Genomic DNA, 26,145 nt, shown 5'->3' with positions numbered 1-26,145 from the left:
CTAGTCAACCTACACCTATTGATGAAACATCTATAGCTGTTCCTCGTAGAACAACCAGGGTATCTCACCCACCAGTAAGATATGATTTCCTTCATGAAGAAGAACAAGAGTTGTCTACTCATGAAGAAGTTGATCATGGAGATGATCCACTTAACTATGAAGAAGCTATATCAGATATAGACTCTTCAAAATGGATTGATGCTATAAAATTCGAGATTGATTCCATGTATAAGAATCAAGTTTGGGATCTTGTTGACCCACCTGAAGGTATTGTACCTATAGGGAACAAATGGGTTTTTCAAGAAGAAAATTGGTTCTGATGAAAAGGTAGAGACCTATAAGGCAAGGCTAGTAGTAAAAGGGTTTCGCCAAAGGCAAGGAATCGACTATGAGGAGACTTTCTCACCTGTTGCCATGCTTAAATCAATTAGGATTCTATTAGCAGTAGCTACATACTATGAATATGAGATTTGGCAGATGGATGTCAAAACAGCTTTTCTCAATGGATTCATTAAAGAAAACATTTTCATGGAACAACCTAGGGGTTTTAAATCCCAAGATGGTTCCAAAGTGTGCAAGCTAAAGCGATCCATTTATAGGTTGAAGCAAGCTTCGAGGAGTTGGAACATCCATTTTGATGAAGCCATTAAGTCATTTGGTTTTATAAAAAATAAGGATGAGCTATGTGTATATAAGAAGATTAGTAACAGTGCTATCACTTTCCTTGTCTTATATGTGGATGACATATTGTTGATGGGTAATGATACAGGTATGTTAACAACTGTAAATCTATAGTTGTCAAATACATTCTCTATGAAAGACTTAGGGGAGGCAACCTATATTCTTGGGATTCGCATCTATAGAGATAGAGCGAAAAGAATAATTGGTTTATCCCAAAGTCTATACTTGGAAAATGTGTTAAAGAGGTTTAACATGCTTAATTCCAAGAGAGGATTGTTACCAGTGAGATATGGTATCCATCTTTCTAAAGAGATATCTCTAAAGACACCTTAAGAAAGAGATAAAATGGCCAGGATTCCATATGCTTTAACTATTGGAAGTTTCATGTATGCAATATTGTGTACTAGGCCAGATATCACATATGCTGTTAGTTTGACTAGCAGGTATCAATCCAATCCAGGTTTGGAACACTGGATAGCTGTCAAGATTATCCTTAAGTAATTGAGAAGAACTAAGGATTTATTCTTGGTATATGGAAATGGTGACTTGCAATTGGATGGTTATACTATTCTGATTTCCAATTAGATATCGATGATAGAAAGTCTACCTCTGGATATGTGTTCATTTGTAATGGACAAGCAGTAAGTTGGAAGAGTTCCAAACAGAGTATGACTGCAGATTCCACTATAGAGATCGAGTATATTACTGCATCAAATGCTGCAAAAGAAGTTGTTTGGATATAAGAAACCCCGGTCTCACTAGAAATCCAAACACATAGATAGGCACTACCACATTATCAGAGAAATAGTTGGGCAATGCAATATAGCCATGTAGAAAATAGCATCAGCTGAAAATCCAGCTGATCCATTTGCTAAACCTTGGTCACAAGCTCAGTTAGACTGACATCTTGAGAAGATGGGTCTAAGGTATTGTAATGAATGGCTCTAGTGCTAGTGGGAGATTGTTAGTAGTATGTCTTAGAGCATATCATTTAGTATGTATCTTATACATATTTTATTAATAAAAGATATTTTTACTTTTTCGTTTACATAATATATTTATGTGTAATAGAAAAGGTCCATTGATATTTTGTTAAAAATTCTATTCTTAAGTTGTTAAGAATATAAGTGACAGTATTTCTAGCACAAAGTATCATAAATAGGTTCACAATCGATGATACTTCACAATAAGGACATGACTTATCCAGAAAGATTGTAATCATGTTTATTCCCAAGTTATTTATATGAGATGTAAATAAGATGGAATGGTGAGTGTCATGCCATATAACAAACATGATAGGCACTTATACATGATAAGTAGGTCGAACCAGTGACATTTATGATAAGCACATGGAGTTTACTCTTGTCAATGTATTGTCATAAATCATATCAGTATATATCTTTAGACCTGAGATAGCATAATTATCTTGTATATAGATAGTTTGAGTTTGATACTGCTTTCATACTTGTACAGTGTATGGGTATATGGGCATGTGTTGGCTCCTACTAGTTATATATGGAGGTAGGTGTTGATCAAGATGGAATCTGTTCCTCTAAGTAAATAGGGATAAAATCCTATGTTCATTTAATTGTTCTTGATGTTTCAAGTTCCTGGTCAAGACAAATAGATTTATTCAGAAAAGAGTTTCTGATGAGAAAATCTTTTTAGTTAAGAAATGAAATTAAAAGAGAACATAATATTCATAGCAAATGGAGTTTGACATAAATCATGACTCCAACTTGAATTGGGATTTGTAATAGAGAGATTCTAGTGCATGGTAACATATGATTATAGGTTCATTTAAGGTAAACCTTATTACTGATTGGGTGGCTATGGCATGCTATGCTAGGTGTTAACCATAGTCTATGAGCTGAATAAAATGATTTAGAGAAATCATTTATGGTAAGAAAGAGTTCTGATAATATTAAGAGTTAATATCATGTTTCATTGCTAATTAGTGGTGAGCCTAGTAAGTCACACACATACACAAGTAATCACCAAATTAAATATGATTTAATTAATTAATTAAAGAGTTTAATTGATTAATTAAATAGGTTTGGTTTGCAATTAGATTGCAAAGTCCCTAGCATGGCTTGAAACCAAACCTAGGTTATTGGATGTATAGTATAAGTTAAACTTATATTTAAAGTGTTTAAATATGAATTTAATTATGAGAAATTAATTAATAGAGATTAATTAATTAATTTATATTTGATATAAATTGATTAGAAGTAGAGAAATAATTATTTTATTAATTTATATTTGATATAAATTGATTAGAAGAAGAGAAATAATTATTTTGGGTTGAGAACTCAAAATTAAGACATAGGGGTATTTTGGTCATTTCACAGGGTGACATGTGATTCCATGAGATGGTGACACATGGCACTACACATAAGCTTGCCATATGTCTTTTAATCATGTAAGATGATCAAAGTCAAGATTAAATATGGGTTTGACACTTGGCACAATGTGATTTGGTCAATTAAACCTATAGCTAATCAAAAGGTGATATGCGGCAAAAGTTTTAAGTGGTGACCTAGCTATATAAGTGTAAAGATGAAAGAACAAAAATAATAAGCTGTTGTTCTCTCTTTGTGCCGCTACCCTTGCTTGCCACTCCTTCTCTTCTTCTTCATCTCTCATCAATTCAAAGAGATTAGACAACAATCTCTTGAATTAAAAATACTAGAAATCGTTTATAGTGTCCTGTTTACATCTGTAATCTCTCAAAAGGAAAAACTTGATTTTCTAATTGATTGGAAAAGCTTTAGAAGCTGTTCAAGGGCTGCCATTGGTGATCTTGGTGTGGACAAGCTAGAAGGACAACACCTGGTGTCCTAAGGCGCATCCCAAAAGTGCCAAACACACTGCAGTGCATAAAAAAAGGTTAGTGCACTTATTCTCAATCTAATCTAGGGTTCTAATGAATTAATCTGTTAATTCTAAAATTTTAAAAGACAAATATAGATCCAAAAATGTATTAAAAGAGTTTTAATATGCTGTTTATCATTGAAATCAAATAGATAAAAATGAATCTTATATGATGCAAGTGACCCTAGATGAAAAATTTTGAATTTCAATGATCTAAACTTGTGTTTTTCATGCTTCCTCTCCTACAGTATATATTTCCATTTCATCCACAACTTATCATTTTCCTGTTTAATTTCTCCCAATTATTGAAAAGAAACGGGTTTACGGATAAGCTAATTATACACCTTATTATGCATCGAGAAAGCGTGTAAATGAAAAAAAAAAACATATAAAACACCTTCTTCACATAGGTTATATCCACAAGTATGCCATCTTTCATTATTCATAAATAAAATATTCATCCAGAACCTCATAAAAACTGCTTATATTAAATATATTAGCTAGTCTTCTCAGTCTCCTCTAAACATAATTCAATATGTTTGCTATTTTAATTGCTTCTACACCAACACTAGAGTGGCTTCAACTATGGATAATAGCCCCTTTCTCTTGGGCTATGTCATTATCCATCTCATATCAAAACCTCTTTCTCTCTTCATGAGACTATTAGCCAAATTCTTAGCAATTGGCAAAACCCTTTTGTGCAATGAGTGACAACCCCACTCTATGAGTTGAAAGCCCTTTTCAATGATCAAAGCCAAATTAATTTATATACAATACTTCTACTTATAGTGTTAATCCCCAAATCCTAATATAATTAGAAATTTAGAAATAATACTAAAATAGGAGTTTTACTCTACACAGGAAATATTCCTCTATCTTATTGATAAATATTTCTAAATCAACTAAGATTTTAGATAATAAATCTTACTTAAATATGAATCCGTTAATTAAATGTCAACATGATACTACACTAAGAGGTCAGAGATGAAATTAAAACTTAAGACCTCTTAGACTGAATGAATTATTTTTATTATTATAATCAATCCTAAATGTATGTATATAATTTTTTAATATAAAGAGAAAAGTTAAAGAAATTATAATTAAATATATAAGACTGGGTTAATACCAAAACAATCTTTTAGGATGTGCTTAGTGGAGAAAATAGAAGTCTCTGCACGCAATATATTGAAATGCATGACTTATCAATCTTTCTGTGCAAAAATTCAACTTTCTATAAATAGGACAAGTTGAAATTTCCAATCTAAATTAAAAACTCAAATTTTTTTACAAGAGTTGGAGACAATTAATCATAATAATATTTTATAATTTTTTAAATTATATAAAATACTTAAAACATAAAACACTTACAAAAATTTAATATTAATTGGAGAGATTTTAATATTATTTTAAAAAAAAGTCTGAATTTAACTTATTCTCGAAAGTTAGAGGCAAATTATTTTAAAATATTAACAAAATCTAATGTTTACTCAAATTCTCATGATATGCTGAAATTTAAAGAAAAATATTATAATATTTAAAAGTTGACATTTTGAAAATTAAAAAAAAAAAAAGTAAAAGATATCCAGAAGAACAGTGATTAGAATAGAGATGATCTCATCTATTGTTACCGACTGTTACCATTAATGCCGCTGATCAGCTTCAACATCAACATCATTGCTTTCAATATTATTGCTGTTCTTGTCAAAATTATTGCAATCATGCAACTAGCCAACTAGCTACTCAACATTTACAGGAAATATAGACTAGAAAATCCTCTCTTAAGAGTGATAAGAGGAAATTTGCTTATTTTGTTTTTAGTTTGTAATAATAATTGTTAATAAAATAAATTTTATTTTATAAAAATAAAGTCATAATAATGATATAAAAAAACATTAAAATGAGAAACAATGCATTCAATATAACTTAAAATTTATATAAGAATGAGTGTAATAATTATTAAATAAATATTATTAAAATATATGTATATAATATATAAATTTAAATATAAAAATTTAATTTAATAATTAATAAATTCACACTCATTATAATTTGAACTCTTCATAGCCACTCAAAATAATATGAATCTTATTAATAATAAAATATAAATTAATTACTCGCTCATCTTGACGTTTTCAGAAATCTTTCCTTTTGCCTCTCTCTCTCTCTCTCTCTCTCTCTCTCTCTCATCGACGATTTGTGTTCTTCGGCAAAGTTGGACAACGAAAGTGGTCGGGAAGGTCTCTCCATGTCAGAGCAAGCTGATTCGCGATGGTAGGGACACGAAAAATCACTAAAAAACTAAAAACCTAATAATGGCTTTCTCTAGAGGTTAACATTGGTGGGCTCTTTTGCTTGTCGTTAACCATCGATCTTGCTACAGGTATCAACATGCTTGCCGGAGGGAGATGGAGAGACTAGGGTGGGTCCTAGTGGTTTTGTGGCCGAAGCTCCGTTGGCGAACACTGATTGGAGAAGGGCTCATTCGCAAGAGAGGAGAGAGGGATGGGTGTAGGTCTTATTTTCACTTTATTTTATTTTTTAAATATTATATTAATAAAATAATGATAAGCTTGAAAATATATTCCGTAAAACAAGGGACTATTTTGGGATTTAATAATACGTAATTTTGCAAAATTTTACTTTAACTATTAATTTTGTAATTAATAGTTATTTTGTAAAATTAGTTATTAATTATATTAAACATTTTATTCTGTACTTTATAAATTTTTAATTTTGTAATTAGTTTGTTAATAAATTAAAATTTCAAAGATTATTTTTATTTTATATTAATATTCATAGATAAAGGAAATTTTAATATTTTTATTAAAATTAGCAGTGATTTAAATTAAAAATCAGAGGAAAGAACTCATTTATAAATTTTATTAAATTTAAAAATTAAATTGTAATTTATTCATTTATAACTTGGAATTTATGCTTATCAAGTATGTATATGTATATCTAACCCTAGGAATAGATGCAGCATGGCTGGAAATGACACTTGGCAGATGAAGGCTGCGATCCCCTAATTGTCGTGATTCGTTCGTGCTGACATGGAGTGTCGGGATAGGCAAAAAACCACTAACGAATCATGTCTTTCCAACTGCGACAACACCATTTCTCAAATAATAATAATAATAATAATGCCACTAACTTTTATTTTACTTCTTATGATTTTTATTGAAATCACCAAAAATAAAAATAAAATTTATATTGATTGAAAGTAATTTCATTCATAATTAATCTTGAATGTATCAATAAAGAGTTTAAACTCACATAAAAATGAATTTATTTATTATTAAATTAAATTTTTACATATAATTTCATACATTATATATATATATTTTTTAATTAATATTATACATGTATCAATATAAATATTTAATTTAATAATAATTAAATTAATTTTTATATAAATTTAAATTTATATTAGATACACCATTAATTTTTTCTTCTCAATGAAATTTGAAACCTCATACTTAATTTAAAAAAAAAAAATCACACATTTCATCCAAGTTGTTTGCAATTTGCAGAGTGTCTCTCTCTATATATATGTAATTTTATAAATTATCTTCCATAAAATATAATAATATATTACATACTTGTCTCATAATGTATGTTAAATTAAAATTGTTAGTAATAGAGCATTAAATTATTTGTTAAATATACAAGAAAAATCAGATAAAAAAAATATTATTTTTGTTAAAAGATTTATAAAAATTTAATATTGAAAGAAATCAATAGTAAGCATGATAGCTTAGTAGGTTTTTAATAGTAATGCCTTGGAAGTATGAATGGTCCAATTGACCCTTCGAAATTATCGAGTACTTAAATCAAAGGAAAGAGATGTTAGATGTGGGTCTTTAGGTCCTTTAATGGCGTGGTCTCTGCTCCCCATAAAACCCCATTATTTTCTTAATTTTCTACCAACGTCTCTCTATATTACTCTATTCAAAAATTATTTAGCATATAAAAATAAATGCATATTATCTTACATCAGAATAAATAATTTTAAATTTTTTAATAAAATTGAATTCTAATTAATTAAAAAAAGGAATTTATTGTTATTTTTTAATTGAATTAATTTTTTATTAAATTTATATATAAAATAATTAATCATAGACTAATAAGTAATACTTAAAAAATTGAAATATATTTAACAATTAAAGTGACTCATAAAATTAATATATATATATATTTTTTAAAAAAAGAAAAGAAAAGAAAAGAGAGGAAATATAAATGAGTACAGTCGGTCCCCGCCCACTGGACTGTGTAATAATAAATACAAGCTCCCGAAGCAGGTTTAAAGGCGAGGCTTCTCCATTAAACAGAAAAGGGTGTGCTCCTCTGCGTTCTGTTCTATTTTGTTTTTTCAATCATCAATTATTATCAATGCACCAATTATTTCTTTAATTTCCGCAATCTCCCAAATTACCTAATCCACTTTTATGTTCAGCACATAAAATTTTATCAGTTTCAAATACTTTTTTAGTATTATAAAATAATATTTTCAGTTATATTATATATATATATTTTAATACTTTTTAAAATGATCAGTGAGAAGAAAAAGAAATAATTTGACATAATATGCAATGATAATTAAATAAAATTTAATCTTAATTTTCAATTCTTCAATTTTTTTTTATTTTTTATAAATATAAGAACTTTTATTAATAAATGTCCAGAAAAAACTTTGCATGGCTCATCCCACTATCAGCATACCTTCCCAAAACATCCATCCTAAGATAAACTATGCTAACTGAAAGAATTTGGATAATAAAGTACATCAACATTATAAAACGAACAAATGAGATACAAAGAGTTGATTTTTTTTTTTAATGGGCATTTTTCATTTTTAAGATATTGAAGATTTTTTTCTTATAATTAGGATTCAAATTCAAAATTTTATAATATTGAAACGACTCTAGCATCGTTAAATTAAAACTCATTGATACAATAAGAGTTTTTTTAATAAATAATAAAAAAAATTAAATTAATTAATGACATTGATATAAATAAAAATAATAAATAAAAAAACAAACATAGATATTTTCTCTCTCTTCAGCCACTCTCTCCCTCCTCTCTTTTCCTAAATTAGATCATCAAATTCTCTCCATCTCTTTCTATTCTTATATATTTACAAATTACCTAAACTCTCTTCCTCTCCTTTCCCCTCACTCTCTCTAAACTATCTCATTCCATTTATGAGCCCAAATATCTCACACAAACAAAAGTCAAACTAAACAGAGAAACACATATATTGCCACAATCTCTCTCAATACTCACAAACAATATCATACTGTAATTGGAATGAGCAGAGATATAGCAAGTAGGAGTGTGAGGGCTCACTTCTCAAGTCCCTAAATCAAAGATATGGTTTTGATATAACATAAAGTTATTTCATATGTAATTTGAAGATCGTAGATTTGAGCCATAAAAATAACATGTGACATCAATTCTCTAAATTTTATAAGTATGAAATGTTTCGTGTACTGGATCACTTTTTATTAATTTTCTACTCCAAGATCTGTCATCTTTCTTTTAGATCAATCATCTAGTTCAATATCTATTCTAACAAGGTTTTGCATATATGCTAGTTGAAGATCAACCATCTTCCCCAAGACCAATGATTTACAGGTGCATGCAACGCGAAGGAACAAACGCAGAGAGAAAAGACTATTAATTGTGTTACGGTTGATGATCTGCTGGTTGCCCAAGGTTAGGGTTTGAGATGAACCCAAATCCTCAGCAAAAGTACAAGAAATTGAGGAGTTTTAGAATAAGTTTTTCCTCAAAACAATGGATTAAAATAAAAAAAAACAAAATCGCATGCATGCTTCTATTGGATAACTCTTTTGTTAAATAAAGAATTTTCTTAATATTTTTTATTATAATTAAATGATATCATCATCAAAGTTTTAAACAAATATAGTATTTTTAAAATTAAAAAAAATTATAATTAATTTTAATTGAAATATGAATTAAAGGGGTAATAATTTTAAAACTTAATAAAAAATAGTATTTAATTGAAGTTAAATTGCAAGGGTGCCACGTCTCATAGGATGCAGGAAAATGGAAAGAAAACGGATGCAGGAAACAGAATAAAACTTGTTTCCCAGAGACGCGCAGTTCCATCGGGGCCCAATTACCAAGAGAAAGACCACTTGGGGACGAAAATATTCAGATCCCAACCATTACCACAATCCAACGGCGGCGAATACGAGTAAAAAAAAAAAAACCTAAAAATCGGACGGGCAAAAATCAATCGAAAGTGAGGCGCATGAAAGCAACACGTACCCTCACCTTTGTCAGCCAACCAATCACATCCCTAAGGAGTACATACGCCCAACACAGGCACAGAGAGAGGAGTCGAGAAATTGATAGAAAGAGAGAGAGAGACCACTTGCTCCTTCTCCTCCGCCTTCTTCCTCTTCTTCTTCTTCTTCTTCTTCTTCTTCTTCTCTCCTCCCAACACATCTGGATTATTTTTTTTCTTTTTAAAGCCGTTCATATTGGTATTCAGTAGTTGAGAGTTGAGCTTGAGCGTATTCACTGTTAGATTTGTTCAGATTCAGATAAAGACAGGACATTTGGTACGTTTCACCGACACCTGTACGTCTTGCATGACAGAGAGAGAAGGTCATGGAAGAGCAGAGAGAGAGAGAGAGAGAGAGAGAGAGGGTTCTTGACTTTCTGGTGGCTACAGTCTTTCTTGGTCCCATTAAAACCCTAAATCGTCATTAAAGCCTTTCAGTCTTACAGGATAAGGAGTGTGAACCGTAGATTTATGGTAACTTTCCTTAAATGGGTCTCACTGTATTCTCAGATCTGACTTCCATTCTTTTGTACATTTTATGCTTCTTTTTCCTTTCTTCTCTATTTTTCCATTTCTGGGTAGCTTGTCTTTATATTATTTACTTTGCTACCGATGATCTCCTCTCATCTTTACTTTGATACCTATCTCCTTTCATCAACTTCTGGGACATAGAAATTGACAGAAGAGAGTGAGCACACAGAGGCATTTGTATAAATCTATACCTTTGCTTTTGTGTGCTCACTTCTCTTTCTGTCAGCTTCCAGCGCCGGAATTTGATCTCTCTCAGGTCATTTAAATTCCTGGCCTGTTTTTGTTCCAGATTGATACCTCTCTTGTTTTCTTTTTCGTCATCGGTTTTCAAAGAGCTTTTTCGCTTCCAAGAGGACGAAGATGGGATATGAAGGTTGAGCAAACAGAGAAAAAATGGTGCCAACTATTAATTATTACCAAAAAGGGAATATGTATTTGCCTTTCTTTGAATTTATTTAAGTTTATGCATTAAATTATATATTTAATAGCTTCAAAAGCGTGGCTTTTGATGGTGTTTGCTTAAGAGGTAGTCGAGATTACTGTGCAGATTTAGCGGCAAAACAATGAATATAGCATGGGGAAGGGAGATGATTCACGTTATCTAAGTTTATAGCATGGTCCTCACTTGCAAAACCTTCTCTCCATTTTTTTGGCTTCTTACTCTTATCGTTATCATCTCTGCATAATATGCATTCTATTTTTTTTTATTCCTGCGCATGGTTTTATGTACCAAGTTCGAGATTTGCTTCTGATTGGACTTTGTATTCACCTGAATCTACTACTACCTTCAAAACTTTCAATAGAAAAATGGGTTTTCCTTTTTATGGTTCAAAAAACCCTATCTTAATTACCTGGAATAGGGTTGCTTGTGTTGCTATTGCACAAGGGATATCTTGTGGCTCCTTTTTGCTATGATTTTCGACATTATCTGGTCACTTTCACAGTAACTCAAGTGGGTTCTGAAAAGATTTTACTTCTTTTTCCAGATTTTCTGTATTGGTTGTTTCAAAGGAGTTGTTTCTTTTAGTGTATATGTGTGTGGATGATTGATCCGATGTGATGTTTTTGGGTGCATATGAGGGGGTGAAGGACTCTTTAGATTAGGTACAATAATGATGCTTCTTTCCTCATATGGGAAGTTTTCTGCAACTTTTTCGTATGTTCTGAGTTTTTGCTGATAGCTAGGTACTCGATTAAGAAAAGTCAACCTATTTGTCATGGGCGAAAGGTTCCCTAGAAGAAATCTAATCCAACAGGTCAGAAATTTAAGATATATTCGAGAAAACATTTTTTTCTTGCATTTATACATATATAACACTTGGTTCTATGTATTTCATGGATTTCCCTTGCATTTTCTCTCTTCTTTTGTTGGAATCTATATCTTATTCGTTTATTATTGGTTTACTGAGGACTTCATTCTTTCCTTCCGTCTATAACCTATCAAATCATCTCATTTTGTGATTATTGTGTCTCTTGGCAACTTATATTTCACATCGATGCTGTATTAGGCAAAAAAATATATCTAAAATTACATAAAGAATAAGTAGTTTTTCAAGAAATTACAGGCAATTAAAATTTCTCAGATTATAGGATCATCAATTGCATCCTTATTGGTCATTGTACTTGGTTTGAGCATTCAGTGGACAGCTTTGATCACATTCTTCCCTATGAAATTGTGATCTATACAACATCATCAGAAGTTCATGGAATAATTCTTATGGTTTATTCATTGACAAGAATACATGTAATATGATATTTCTTGCTCTATAGTATTTATTTTATGCAAACAAAAACCTATAATTGCATTGCAGATGTTAAATATATGAGCTGGATGCTCAAATGGTTTAGAAAGCAAATGTTTCCGTCCATGGAGTTTACAATAACACATTCTTTGCAAGGGACAAGGTATACATTTTCAATTTGCTTCAAGATGCACTTGTTTTCTTGTTCTTTGAAGGTGACATGGTACTGTATGTTTCTGGTAGTTCAGTCACTACTTTGTTGTTAGTTTAAGCACTAAATTCTGTGAAATAATATCTTTATTCCACTACTCTCTGTTGTTCTGTTACTTTATGATTTATTTAGTATTATTGTTTGAGCTGCTGCTGAGAAAAATACTTCCTTAAATATATTGTTAGAGACCATTAGAGATTGATTTTAAGTTAAATTTGACCTATTTGAGTCTTAAGAACTTCAAAATAACTAAACAACTTTTTTATATTACTTTTTTCCAATAGTATCTGAAATAGTACTTTTCTTAAAAAAAAAAAAAAGGTTAGAATCACAATTCCAAACATGCTATAGTTTCAATACAATTTGTTTATGGCATAAATTTTGTTATTTAAGCATAACACATAAATATCTTTGACCAATGCATAAGATAACCATATAGGTAAGTGAGAAATATATCTTTGCTTTATACATTCTCGTAGCAGTTTTCATAACATGTATACACAAATGTTACAAGTATATTAACAAGAAGGTATAGTTTTGACATGCCCTATGTTGATAACTTGTCAGATCAATTTCCTTCTTAATGGCCTATATTAGCTTTCTAACGTTTTTAAAATGCAAATAATATATTTTCTTATATTAGGACTAGAAATCTTATAAAATATAAACAATTGAATATTTACATAAATTGTATTTGTTTCATTCTTAATTTAATTTTGTAAGCTTAGAAACACAAAAAATAAAAATAAAAAAATAAAAGCTGGCTCATCATTTTGACACCAAAATAATTGGTATCAATACATAAAAAGCCTGAATTACTTATTGAAATAAAAAAAAAAGGCAAAAAAGATTGAATTGTCCAGGAATTGTGAATTCTAGTTCCTTCCATGTTAAAACAGTATTTAGAAATATTATAGCACTACTAAATTGTAATAATGAACATAATCTATCCTCATTTTTGCGCTTCCATGGTTGGGCATTTACCAAAAACTTCTTATTTTTTGTAAATAGTTTGGTAGAGACCAAAAAAAAAAAAAAAAGATGGTTTCACTGCCTTTTGCACCTTAACCATAAACAATATATAGTAATAATCATGAAATATATATATATATATATATATATATATATATATATATATATATATTTCAAATTCAAGCTATCTCAATCTTTTTCCATTTTCCCCCAGCAAACCTTGCTATGAATGGAAATAGAAATGTGCTACCTGCAGTGTGCTTATATTTCAAACCTCTCAAACATATACGACATGAAAATTTTATACAGCATAACAATCCTTTGTTCAAAAAGGTAGTACTTTGGAAGGTGGAGTCAAGCAGGTTGATCCCCAACGAAAAGTGAAATCCCAAGTTCAATCCACCTTGGAAGCAAGCCTTAATCGAGTTGGGTCAGGGCAATCGAAAAAATATTTTTGTCAAGTTCAATATTTTTTGGTCGGATCAACAAGTCTCTATTATCAAGTACATAGTAGTTGATTATTTGGCAGCCATGACACATCTTATGATACAACCACAATATATCATTTGTAGTATCTAGAGGAAAAAGTAAAAATACCACCTTTTACTATAATCTATGTTAGAGGTAAGCCTATTTATAGAAGTTTCCATGGTATTTTTCCTTATTAAATCATGCTCATTTTATTTGCATAGAGTTATTTACTCAGTGGGAGACAATGCAATTTGCATTTGTATTTGTAGTCATCCATAATTTATCAGTGTAGTAGCAGTGTGGTGCCTTTAAAATGCAAATTTCAGAAGAAATTACAACAGTGGAATATTTATGACACATCATTAAATTGTCTGAGAAATTGAATGGTTTTGTTCAATTCTTGAGTTAACCCAAAACTATGCATCATTTATTTAAAAATCTATCGTAGTAAACCTATTCAATCTATCAAAATTTTCCTTTTTTTCTTTACTTTTATGATTTAAAAAAAGCATTGTTGGTATTCAATTGTGCTCAAATTCTTTAAATTTTGAGTTTTTGTATGTAACAAAAAGCATTTTGAGACACAATGACAATATTTTATTATGGAGGCATTTGTGCAACTAGATCAAGCACTATTTTTTTTTATAAGAAAAAATTATTTTATTAAAATTATAATCCATGAAAAACTTAGCATGGGAACATTCATACTGCCCCATGCCAGTCCCATTACACCCGAATCTAGGATGCATCATGCTAAAAGAAAACCTTGGAGATGAACAAAATACAACCGAGACTAAACATTGAACACCAAGGACCAAATAGCTCTTAGAAGGCAGCTCTTAGAATCAAGCACTATATACCTGAATTAAACTTGATATAAACCTGATTAGGTGATTTCACTTACCTACTTGATTAGAAAGAACACTTGATAAGATCAAAAGAAGGAGAGTTGATGTGTGATTATTGCTTTCATCAAGAGAGAAGAGAGTGGATTGTGGTAAGGGGGTTAATATAATTAGGCATAATAAGAGTAGAAAGCTATGTGGAATATTACTAAGAATTTGTATTAGATAATATTTGACAGGGTATACACTAGGTTTCAAGAAATTTTGCTATTCATTATAAGCAGAATGAACTATGGGAAAAGGGAGAATATTGGTCTAATTAATTTTTGATGAACATGTTCATGATGAATAATGTGAACAATGCTCCTTTAACTTTCTTCGAAATCAAAAAGAAAATCAATTCATTTTTTTTTCACATTGATTAAATAGCTAGAATGTACTTTGATGTTTGAACATAGGTGTATGAACAGTTAGATATCTGAACCCAAGGTATATGGTTCAATTCCATGATATCTAAACCCAAGGTATATGGTTCAATTCCATGATTACCTGAACCAAACAGGCACTCACTAGGCAATTTCCTATTTGTGTGAGATTACAGATTTCCATTGCTTATGGTATGGTTTTTTTTTATTGTTATTATTTTTCTTTATTGTTAGGTTTATACATGTCTAATATAGCTGAGTGATGGAAAAAGATCTACATGGCAGACCCTAACTAATTTGAGATTAAGGCTTTAGTGTGTTTTTTTTTTTTTTTTTTTTTTTTTAAGGTTTGTACATAGTTTTTAAAAATAAGGGAGACATAAAGAGTTGCTCAAACTATAGGGAAATTAAACTCATGAGTTATATTATGAAGTTGTGGGAGAGAGTTGTGGAGCATCGACTACGTCATGATACTTCTATCTCTCAATCAATTTGGTTTCATGTCCGATCGTTCAACTATGAAAGCGATCTTTCTCATTAGAAGCTTGATGGAGAAATATAGAGATATGAAGAAAGATCTACATATGGTTTTTATTGATTTGGAGAAGGCTTATGATAGTGTTCCAAGAGATGTCTTATGGAATGTGTTAGAACAAAAGAGGGTATCTATTAGGTACATACAAGTGTTGAAAGATATGTATGAAGGAGCAACTACTATTGTGCATACAGTGGGAGGGGACACAAGAGATTTTCCGATCTCAATTGGATTACTCAAAGAATGAGCCATAAGTCCTTACTTTTTTACATTAGTTTTAGATGAATTGACAAAACATATACAAGAGAGTATTCCTTGGTGCATGATGTTTGCGGATGATATTGTTTTGATAGATGAGACACGAGAAGGAGTCAATAGAAAGCTAGAGCTTTGGAGAAGTATTCTAGAGTCAAAGGGTTTTAAGTTAAGTAGAACGAAGACAGAATACATACATTGCAAGTTCAGTGAAGGCCAAACGGATGATAGGGAAGGAGTTAGTTTGAATGGAGTTGTACTGTTCTAAAGTAATCACTTTAAATATCTAGGCTCAGTCCTTCAATTAGATGAGGGATGTGAGAAGGATGTTAGTCATAGGATTAAAGCCAGATGATTGAAGTGGAGACATGTCACGGGAGTTTTATGTGATCATAAGATTCTCAATAAGTTGAAAGGAAAATTTTACCATACAGCCATACGACCGACTATGTTATATGGTAGTGAGTGTTGGGCACTGAAAGAGTCGTATGCATCTAAGATAAGAGTTATAGAGATGAGAATGTTAAGGTGGATTAGTGGCCATACTAGACTAGATAAAGTCCGTAATGAGAGTATTAGAGAAAAGGTAGGAGTGGTGCCAATTGAAGATAAGTTGAGAGAAGGAAAATTGAGGTGGTTTGGTCATGTGAAGCTTAGACATACGGAGGCTCCAGTTAAACAAGTAGAGCACATTAGGTTAGAGGATAGAAAGAAAAAAAGGGGTAGACCTAAATTGACTTGGAGGAGAATAGTACAACATGACCTAGAAGCATTACATATTTCTGAGGATTTAACCCAAAATCGTTTAGAGTGGAAAAAACGAATCTATATAGCCGACCCCAAATTTTTAGGATAAAGGCTTAGTTGAGTTAAGGTTTGTACATAGTTTGATCTTTTCAAGTAGATTCATGAGTTTATTCTTGAACAATCAGTTGATGCATAAGTCCTATAACAGTGTTACCACATATTTCAAGCAATGATTAGATTACTATCTGTTGATGAAATAGGTATTACCACTCTTCAATCCATAGTGGGGTTTTGATGTCACCATCTTCAGGAACAGTTTCTGTCCAACACAGTAGACAGACAATTTTACATTGCGATAGTGTCTAGTTGAGAAGGAGTCAATTCCAATAACGCCCAAACATCAAGTGAATCAAGTGATGAGGTAGAACTTCAGGGTAATTAATTTCAGAGATGAATTCTTTTTTTCTTTTTCTTTGTTTCCAAGAGGTAAATCATCAGAGATGAATCCTTTTGCTAAGCATAACTCCGTCGTATTAATCACCAAAACTGCACTGATATTCTAAACTAGGGGTTGTTAGAGACTAGTGAAGCCTAGTTGTAAATTCACGGTCAAGTTTGCATATGATTAATTCATAAAATTGTCTAGGGTTCATGGCACCAAAAATGATTCCCTTCTAGTAGAAAATTTCAACATCAAACACAAAATATGCAAATCACATCACACACCAGCAGCAGCATAAACCACAAAAAGCAGCAATTCAATTACCTTTGATGCCGCAATAGATTACTGACAGAGGAAATATTTGTGCAGAAGCGATCATTCACTGCTTGGACCTCAGCTTCAAAGATCTTACACAGGGCAAGTCAGGGAAAAGATGAGAACGTAGGAATAATTTCTGGTAATTCAGTACATGAAGAAGAAATTAGTGAGTATATACCTGATGCTTGCAAAGTATGTCTATTGAATCCTAATCTCTACCCAGCCCAAACCTTTAGGCTGTAGGTGATGAAAATTTTCAGTTGGATTGGATAAGAGAGAACAAGGGACAAAAGCGGTAATGGCGGGAAAGTAATAAAAACCCGTACACATTCTTGGCTGGTGGCTCTTCAACTATCACTTTCTTAAATATATTAATTAGAAGATATTAAAATAATTAAATATATTTTAATTATGAAGCCGTTAATCACTGTTCATGTAAAATATATCCTTTTTGTTAAATTGGATTACTTTTTTGATTGCTGAAGAACGAATGTAGAAATTGGATTGGCAGATATAGAGTAATAATAGATTAGACAAGGTCGAGGTGCTTGGCTTACTCCCGGGTGCGAAACGTGGAAATTAATTATGAAAAAGATGTTAATGAAAATGAAACTCTAGATAAATGTTTAGCTGCAGTGCTTGCTCGAGTCTAATCCCTATCAAATCCCATAGGTTTGCCAATTGTCAAAATGTTTCTGTTGAGTGCATTATTTTCCCCGTCAAAGTACTGTTCAGGACTTGTTAAAAATATATATATATATATATATACCGCACAGGACTTGAGTGAATTGCATGACAACAATTTTCATCAGCAAATCTTTTTCAATATAATTCATTTTCATCAACTAATTGGCAGGCAACTGGCAGATTACTCATTCAATTCTCATAATTCATATGCTTATGAATGTTTTCACTAGTAATTTCTAATTTGACATTCTTGTGCCATTTCATTTCAGAGAATCCAAACTTGCAACCTACTTCTACATTAAAATAATGGCAGATAACCAGCCCGGCAGGTGCCCGGCAGAAACAGAAGGGCGCTCAGTAGATTACACAAAGGTTGGCCGAACTAAGGTATTTTCTTGGGGCCAATTTTAGCTAATACTATGACAAAAAATATGCTAATAACCTTGTTCTATCCCAATCTGCACTTCTTTAGTTGGTCAACATCTTCAGTCACGTCATGCCTTGATAATGCTGCAAGCACCTCACACACTTTTTGAAAGGACACCAGCAGCAAACAGAAGATTCCTCCGAGAAAACTGATACCAGAGTAACATGCAAACATTATATACCACCAGACAACATATTAAAGGACTGGGAAGGATATCAAGTAAAAGAATTTGAGTGTTTGGGAAATTACCCTTAATGTATACACTGGTGTCGATTTTGTTGGCAGAGTTTTCAATGACCTCAATCTGTTTGCGCTTCCACTTTTGCTGATTGAATGAAATATATTTCAGTAAATATCCCCACCAAGCACCACCCAAAAAAAGTGGAAAGAATCCATAAAAGGAAAAAAAGAAAGAAAAAAAACACCTCACCTTTCTTCTGTCATTGTTACTTTTGCGCTTGTGGTTACATCCCATAATTTCACAGTACAATCAGCAGAGCCAGATGCAAGCATTGAACCTTCACAACTGGCAGGAGTAGAAAGAATTGTTAGAAATTATCAGTAATCCAGCTATCAATAATTAGAACAACTGTTCACACAGATAACAAGTTCTCTCAGCATTCATAAGCAACAAAGGATTTTCACCTGAAAGCTAGTGTCCACACACATGAATTGTGGCCCATCAAAGGCAAAACACAGCGGCCACTTGAAAGGTCCCACATCATAATCGTGCCATCTTCATCGGCAGATGCCATATACCTGCCATCAGGTGACATTGCAAGTGATAAAATCATACTCCTATGACCAATGAAAATCCTGACACACTCCCCACTCTGTACATCCCAGAGTCGAACTGTTTTGTCACTTGAGCCCGTCGCAATATAGTTGCAGTTGGCATGCCATTGTACACACTGAAATAAATCATATAATTCAATGTCAATGATTTTTCAGAACTAGAAAACACAGTAATAAATCTTTGCTCATCTCATAACATATATAAAGCCAATCATAATATACAAGAACAGAATTCTCCATTCTTGTTAGAATAGTCCATTAAATCTAATAAAAATCTGTTGCAACATCCGGCTGATGTCCTTGACAACCTTTACAGCATAGCATATGGCAACAAATATGCCTGAAAATAACGGACATCACACAAGGAGATGGTGAGGAATTGGATAAAATGGGTAAGGTAATTAACAAAATCAGTCTTCCAGGTCACATCATCAGGCAACAGAGTTGACAGGGCTGAAAATGAGACAAGCTTTTACATAAACAACACGTGTTTTTCATTTTTTTTCAGATGTAAACTTATCCTATATCATATTACCAAGTGTTTTGCAACAGGCCACCTTTTACGTTGGTAAATTGCTGTCGTCTAAGACAATTGAAATGACATACAAATGCAGTTTATTAGACTGAAGCCATTACAATAGCAGATGAGACGGAGGAAAAAGAAGGGTCCTCAACAGAAGCATCCTATGCTGGAAATAAATGGTTAATCGCTGAAACTAGATCATCTACATCTGATAACATAATAACATCCAACTTAGATAACAATAGCCCTGTTCCAAGGACCACTATACAATTAATAAGTTTTGTTCTCTTATACACAAGTCAAATGAGCTGCCCCCACTTCCAACCACAACCTAAGTTTTCTCAACAATATTATTAATTACTATTAAAACAAAAAAAGTATGACTTGATTTTGCTTAGAGATTCAGAATGAGAAAAAAAATATTTATAAAAGCAGTTGCAGAGAGAGAGTAAAAGAAATTACTCACATCAACATCAGACAAGTGACCTGCCATTATTCTTAAAGGCTGTATTCTATCCATGGACCAAATCCTTGCTGTTCGATCATGAGAAGCACTGGCAAAATAATGTCCTACAGGACTAAACTGCACCAGTAGATAAAGTAGAAAGCATGAGAAGCATGACTTTACCACCCTGTTATACTCTCCTCAAGTTCAAATATTAGATAAGTACAAGGGATATATTAAACAGTAGAATAAAAATAAATATGAAATCCGTACCTGAACATCCCATACTGGATAATTATGACCCTTGTAGCAAACAAGATTTGCATTTAGTTTTGTGCTCCATAATCGAACTGCAGAAGAGAAGATTTTTAGAGCAGACCATAAGATGTAACAAGATACAATTAAAATGAAGGCAAAGACCCACACAGTTGGAGAGAATGGTGATATCAATAGGATAACATACTCGTTGTGTCTGCTGAAGAGGAAAGAACAAAATCCCCGAGAGGACTAAATGTGGCTGAATAAACAGGCCCTGAATGACCCTGAAATAACGAGTAGGATCTTTTGACACCATTTGGCCCTAGGACATGTTCACTTGGAGCGGTATCATTTTCACCCTGCAAAACAGCTGACAACAAGACTGTGTAACACCAAATCTTCTTTTAAATGTCAGTCATTGCATGACATAAATTAACATATAAGCACATAAAACCATATCATAAGAGAGGTAATAATTTCCATTAAGCAAAAGCATCTTGCAATTGTGGCACAAATTATTTAAGACCCAGGATATTTGAAGCTCTAAGGTTAGGTTTGAACTAAGAATGAAAAATGATGATTCAACAAAGTTATTTTTCAGATTATAGGAGAGTTTTAGAATAAATAACAAAAAATGCAGAGAGATATCATAATTTTCTTAACCAGAAACCCTTGATTACGGCCTGCTATGGTTCTCAAAAGAACATATTTATGCATCTCCTATATTGTAATTTGGCCGTTTAACATGTCAATAATTAATAAGATAAAAGTTCTTAAACTGGTAAACAATACATAAAATACACACACAATGTTGCCATTCACTATATGCAGGCAAATGCTTCACTAATAATATAGCAACCAAGTAAAGAAAATTTTACCCACATTGCATGTTTATACTCACAACAGTACGTGCCAATGAAAGAAATAACGAATTATTACAAAAATTATCTCCTATTTCTATAGACTTACAATTGCCAGATTGTTGCCCAAGTTTAGCCATATCCCAAACCTGAGAAAGCACAGTTCAAAATTACCAATTAGAATGGCAAACATGATATATATTGGGCTAAGTTATGCGCTAGGGAAAAACCTTCAAGGAGGAGTCTGAGAATCCACCAGCAACCAAAGATCCATCATGGGATATTGAAGAACAGTTCAAACTGGGGAAATTCAGTAAAAATAATAAGCGAGTGAAAACAAATCAAGAGTCAATCAAAACCTTATAAAAAAAGGGTCATTGAACAATAAGTATTACCCATTGTGAGTGTTTATAAATGTATAAAAGCTAGCAGATGGCAGTGACGCACTACTCAACTGTACACGGTTTCTCAAGTCTTCAACGATAGACTGTTCCACCTCTGTTGGGCTGAAGAATCATTAAAATGTTAATTAGAAGAATGCTTTAGCATTATCAGTTTCATTTTCTTGTCATTCCTGGACCAAGGAATTGTGCAAGGGCCTCACCGTGGAAAACATTGCAAAAATCATATTTATGTAGATTGTAGAGAATGAACCATGACTAAGTTCAGATTACATACAATCCAAAAATTACAAGACATAGCACAATTGATAAACTACAGCCATCAAGCAAGCAAGAAAAAAGAAAACAGAAATGAATGACATCAAAGAGTCAATATGAAACACCAGCAAAAATTCACTGATCATCTAATTAAATCTTAGTTGAATCTAAGGTAATTTAATGGTCATGAGAACAAGCATTCATGCATTGTGTAAGTGAGGTGGGCGGGAATTTTGCTAATGTTCTGTTTTCAGGACAGTTCAGAAAAACCATAAAAGAAATGCCTCCAACCAACAAATATACTTTTTTATTTTTACAATATAGTATGCTGCAAATTATTAGATAATAGCTACAATCTATCTCCTATTTCCTGTATTTAATCACTGCAAAATATATTTTTTCCTCGCATGTGGTACGAACATCACGTTGCTACATCTTTTTGCTGGATCCTAACACCAAATGCATACCATCTAGCTCCACAAGAAAACAAAACTATAGGTAACAGCCATAATGTATATTTTATATGGAAAGAGAAATAAGATTCTAGAAAATACATTACTGGCAAGGGAAGTTCTGATTTGACTCGTGGTGCCATTGATCCAGTATTAGTCTCAGGACGCACAACTTTTGCAGTTGCACTAGCAGCTTTGTCCTTTTTCAACTTTTTAACAGATGCACCTTGTTTTCCACCTTCTATTGATCTTCTCTGAACAAGAAACAGATAGCACCACAGCACAACATGAACCATAAACAGAATCAAAATTGCAGCTGTATGACAGTAATCTTATAATCCACATAGTTCTAGAAGATATTTGAAAAACACACAAATTATTAACACTAGTACATGCTCTACAAGCAGGCAAGGAAAAGATATAGTGATTTATGAGCATATGTACCTTGGTTTCATCCAGGTCACCCTCTTTGGCTTCTCCTTCAGTCTTTTCAGAATCTGAGAGCAAAGCCCCTGCGTTCTCTAAGCGCTCCTCCAAAGAATCTTCAAGCAGCTACAACAATTATATGATTAAAGCTCATAACCAACAACTATATGGGAAAAAAGAAAAGAGGAGAAGCAACAATAGAAAGTGTAGCAATGATAAACCTAACTTAAGCAAGCATCACATTCTTGAGAGAAGTCCCATCAATTGGGCAGTATTTTCAGCAATTCAAAGAAACTCAATTACGAGCTCGGAACCAAAATGCAAATAAGAACACATCATTCAAACTTTTAAGCTTTCATTCTTTTCGAGTAGCAAAATCAGATGATCCTTATCTTTTTAAAAAAAGAACAAGCTATATAAATGCCAAGCAAACAACACCCAATTTGTCATTTGCCCATTCAATATGCAGAAATAAGAAATTAGAAGAACCTCAAAAGCTTCATTTACTCACCCCCCAATGTATTTCTTTCTTATTTATCTGATTAGCTGCATCCTGGCTGCTTCCAATTAATGTTACAACCTCAGCATCATCTGAAATCAAGCTGGGCTGTCCAGGAGATACTGCCAGCAAATGAGAACATGAATTATATGCGAGTTTCGCACATCCTGTTTTGAATAATCACTACATGCAACGAAATGGGAAGTAAACAGATGTACCTTGGAAATTAATATGATCATTAACAATCCCAAGCATCATAGTAGATTTTGTATTGCGTAGATACTGCATCAGAAGCTCATTGGAGTACTGGCAATTTGATTGACAGCCAGCTTTTCAGTAATTTGCATGAATTGGTGAATAGATTTCAATCATGCTAATTTACTAATCAACAACCATTTATTTTTAGCTGAACAATCTATGTAAACAAAAGGCAATGATTCAAAGTAAACATGCCTGCAGGGTTCAGTGAGAAACTAAAAGCATTGGATTTGAACCATGAAGCACAAACAGCTAAGGGTGTGCGATTTCAGTTTGGATTCGAAGTTTGTCTAGGAACAAGAACCGATCCGAAATTTCAATATGGTTCCAATTCAATTCTTCGATGCTTCAGTTCCGATTTAGTTTGGTTCTCAATACTTCAGTTCCAATAGGGTTCAGTTCTTGAAAAGATTTTATACAATTGTTGTCATGGAAAGTCATAATTGAATTACCATTTAAAATTTAAAGTTGGTTGTTAATATACATTATATCATATAATATACCTTTTAGCTACTTCTTAATTATATGATCTTTAATTATGAAACACATATATAATTAAAGATTAAGCATATCATACAATACATTAATACACTTATACTTATGAATTATAAGATGAATAATGTATTTACTAAAATTACTAAGAAAAGATAAAGAAATGAAAAATAATATAATACTGTATATAGTCCATAATTATATATATATATATATATATATATATATATATATATATATTACAATTTATTGCATATAAATATAAGTATATAATATATCTACAAAATCATAGGAAAAACATATGTATAAAATTGATTTTTGGTTTAGTTTTAGTTCGCTACGGGTTTGGTACAGTTCTGGTTTAGTTCTTAGTGCAATATAAGAACCAAACCAAAATAGTAAAATAAGTTCAATTCAGCACAACTGTTTAGTTCAAGATCCCTAATAACTATGCACACCCATATTAACAGCACTAGCATTTATCTCAATTCACCTTGAGACTGCCCATGGTAACTCGCCCCAGCAGAATCTCAATGCAACCAAACGTATTCAAGTATGATAAACCAAGTATACCAGAAACATGAGTCATCAACTCATATCGTAATTGGATATATTTCAAAATAAACTAAGAGAAACTGAGGTATTACCTGACATATCTTTATGTTGACTTTGCTCTGCCTAAGAGTATGAGCAAATTCCATTTCCTAAAGAATAAGAACACGAGTTTATTTCTTTTTAATGGAAGTGATTTATTCAAAATAAAAATGAAAATGCAAAACAATACTTCAGAATTGTATCAACCTCCAAATGTGAGGGAGAAAGAACTCCTTCCAACTTTTGAAGGTCACGTAAGTGCATCATTTCGTGATCTTCACGAAAGCTGTTGAAAAATGTTCTAGCTGGGAAGACAAACCAAAATAGCATAAGATAACATGCCATAATTATTATACTGATGTGCCACTTCAAAATATGCAATTTCAAGACACGGGAAGGATACATTACCCTCTTGCATATGCCCTTTTGCTACCAGATCCATATAACAATGTACAAATACTGGATAAAGCACACGAAGCAATTCAGGCTGCATAATTCAAAGACAATCAATGTCACAATAAAACAGAAGTATGTGGCAAAATGAGCAATTACCAAGTAAGTAAATAACTCAACAAACTAGGTACCTTGTACAAATCAAGTGAACTATGGGTCCATGACCTTAGTTTACTATATTCATCATTGTATCGTGCTGGAGTATCCTCTGACCTAGAGAAAAAAAAAAATAGAAAAAAAAAAAAAGTTAAACCATCCATTGAAGAGCATAATTAGCCCATGAATAAACTCATAAAAGTAACCCATTTGAGAATCTAGCAGAAAGAATTCTCCTAATTCAGCATTTACACCTACAAACTCCGCTCGTAAGTTAGCTCTTCAAACTTTTGCATTATAACAGCTCAAGGAATTGAAAATCAGGAGCTTTTTACACATAAAAAATTTGTTTGCATCTATTGGCATTCTCCACTTTAGCATGTGAATCATAAACGTTTAAGAAGTACTGTTTATGAAATTTTAAATGACTTGTTATGGTTTTGGACCTTCAACAAGAGCAGCATGTTCTCTCTACCTCCTAAAATCTCCCCCAAAAAAGAATACTACTATCCAGTTGAGCAAAATAGACATGAAAAGACACAAAACAGAGAAAGAGAAAGAGAGAGAGTTACTGAGAAAGGGAGAGGAGGAGAAGGGAGAGATCGGGATCGGAATGGATGTCGACGGAATTGGCATTGGAGTTGTGCTGAACTTCATCTTGGAAAGCGAGCTCTGCTTGCTTAAAACCTTTCTTCTTCAAATAAGTCTCCACGAATTTCACAACTTGCTCTTCGTCCATCCTCTTCTTCTTCTTCAACTGATAACAAACCTCTTTTTTCTTCTTCCTCTTTCACTTCCACTTCCACAAAGTTCGTTATACTTTTAGGGCTTCGCTTCTCGGACTAGAAATTATTGTCAA

At 32.1% G+C, this 26,145-nt stretch overlaps 1 protein-coding gene and 1 long non-coding RNA gene across 4 annotated transcripts; one reads left to right on the top strand and one right to left on the bottom strand.

Annotated features, from left to right (window-relative positions):
* The first annotated feature begins 9,989 nt into the window (after positions 1-9,989).
* Positions 9,990-18,829, top strand: LOC110649509 (uncharacterized). Of its 2 annotated transcripts, none has more exons than XR_009141232.1 (4): positions 9,990-11,655; positions 12,211-12,304; positions 17,414-17,501; positions 18,319-18,829. It is a non-coding gene; the product is annotated as an uncharacterized LOC110649509 (long non-coding RNA). The 2 variants fall into 2 exon arrangements; XR_009141231.1 differs by having other exon boundaries at positions 9,993-11,655; positions 17,414-17,528.
* Positions 18,212-26,145, bottom strand: LOC110649508 (transcription initiation factor TFIID subunit 5). 2 transcript variants are annotated; one of them, XM_021804097.2, is made up of 19 exons: positions 25,859-26,145; positions 25,322-25,403; positions 25,146-25,224; positions 24,945-25,042; positions 24,791-24,847; positions 23,612-23,699; positions 23,406-23,515; positions 22,913-23,020; positions 22,571-22,722; positions 21,753-21,863; positions 21,588-21,657; positions 21,467-21,506; positions 20,703-20,867; positions 20,513-20,589; positions 20,261-20,377; positions 19,122-19,387; positions 18,907-19,002; positions 18,726-18,801; positions 18,212-18,624 (listed from the first exon to the last, which is right to left on the bottom strand). In XM_021804097.2, exons 1-19 carry the CDS (start codon positions 26,023-26,025, stop codon positions 18,571-18,573), a joined length of 2,013 nt encoding a protein of 670 aa, XP_021659789.2. In that variant the 5' UTR covers positions 26,026-26,145; the 3' UTR covers positions 18,212-18,570. The 2 variants fall into 2 exon arrangements, with proteins under 2 accessions (XP_021659789.2, XP_057985567.1); XM_058129584.1 differs by having other exon boundaries at positions 21,813-21,863.

This window comes from Hevea brasiliensis, chromosome 11 (genome assembly GCF_030052815.1).
Source record: "Hevea brasiliensis isolate MT/VB/25A 57/8 chromosome 11, ASM3005281v1, whole genome shotgun sequence".
In the NCBI taxonomy this organism is placed as follows: Eukaryota; Viridiplantae; Streptophyta; class Magnoliopsida; order Malpighiales; family Euphorbiaceae; genus Hevea; species Hevea brasiliensis.
This window is presented reverse-complemented; position numbering and strand designations above follow the sequence as displayed.

What these genes read in the sequence shown, in the direction of transcription:
- LOC110649508 (XM_021804097.2), bottom strand. Translation starts at nt 26,025, where the DNA reads ATGGACGAAGAGCAAGTTGTGAAATTCGTGGAGACTTATTTGAAGAAG. An exon ending in TGGGCAACAATCTGGCAATT is followed by an intron (nt 20,868 to 21,466) that starts GTAAGTCTATAG and finishes TCTTGTTGTCAG; the next exon opens with CTGTTTTGCAGGGTGAAAAT. An exon ending in CTCTTCAGCAGACACAACGA is followed by an intron (nt 20,590 to 20,702) that starts GTATGTTATCCT and finishes TCTCTTCTGCAG; the next exon opens with TTCGATTATGGAGCACAAAA.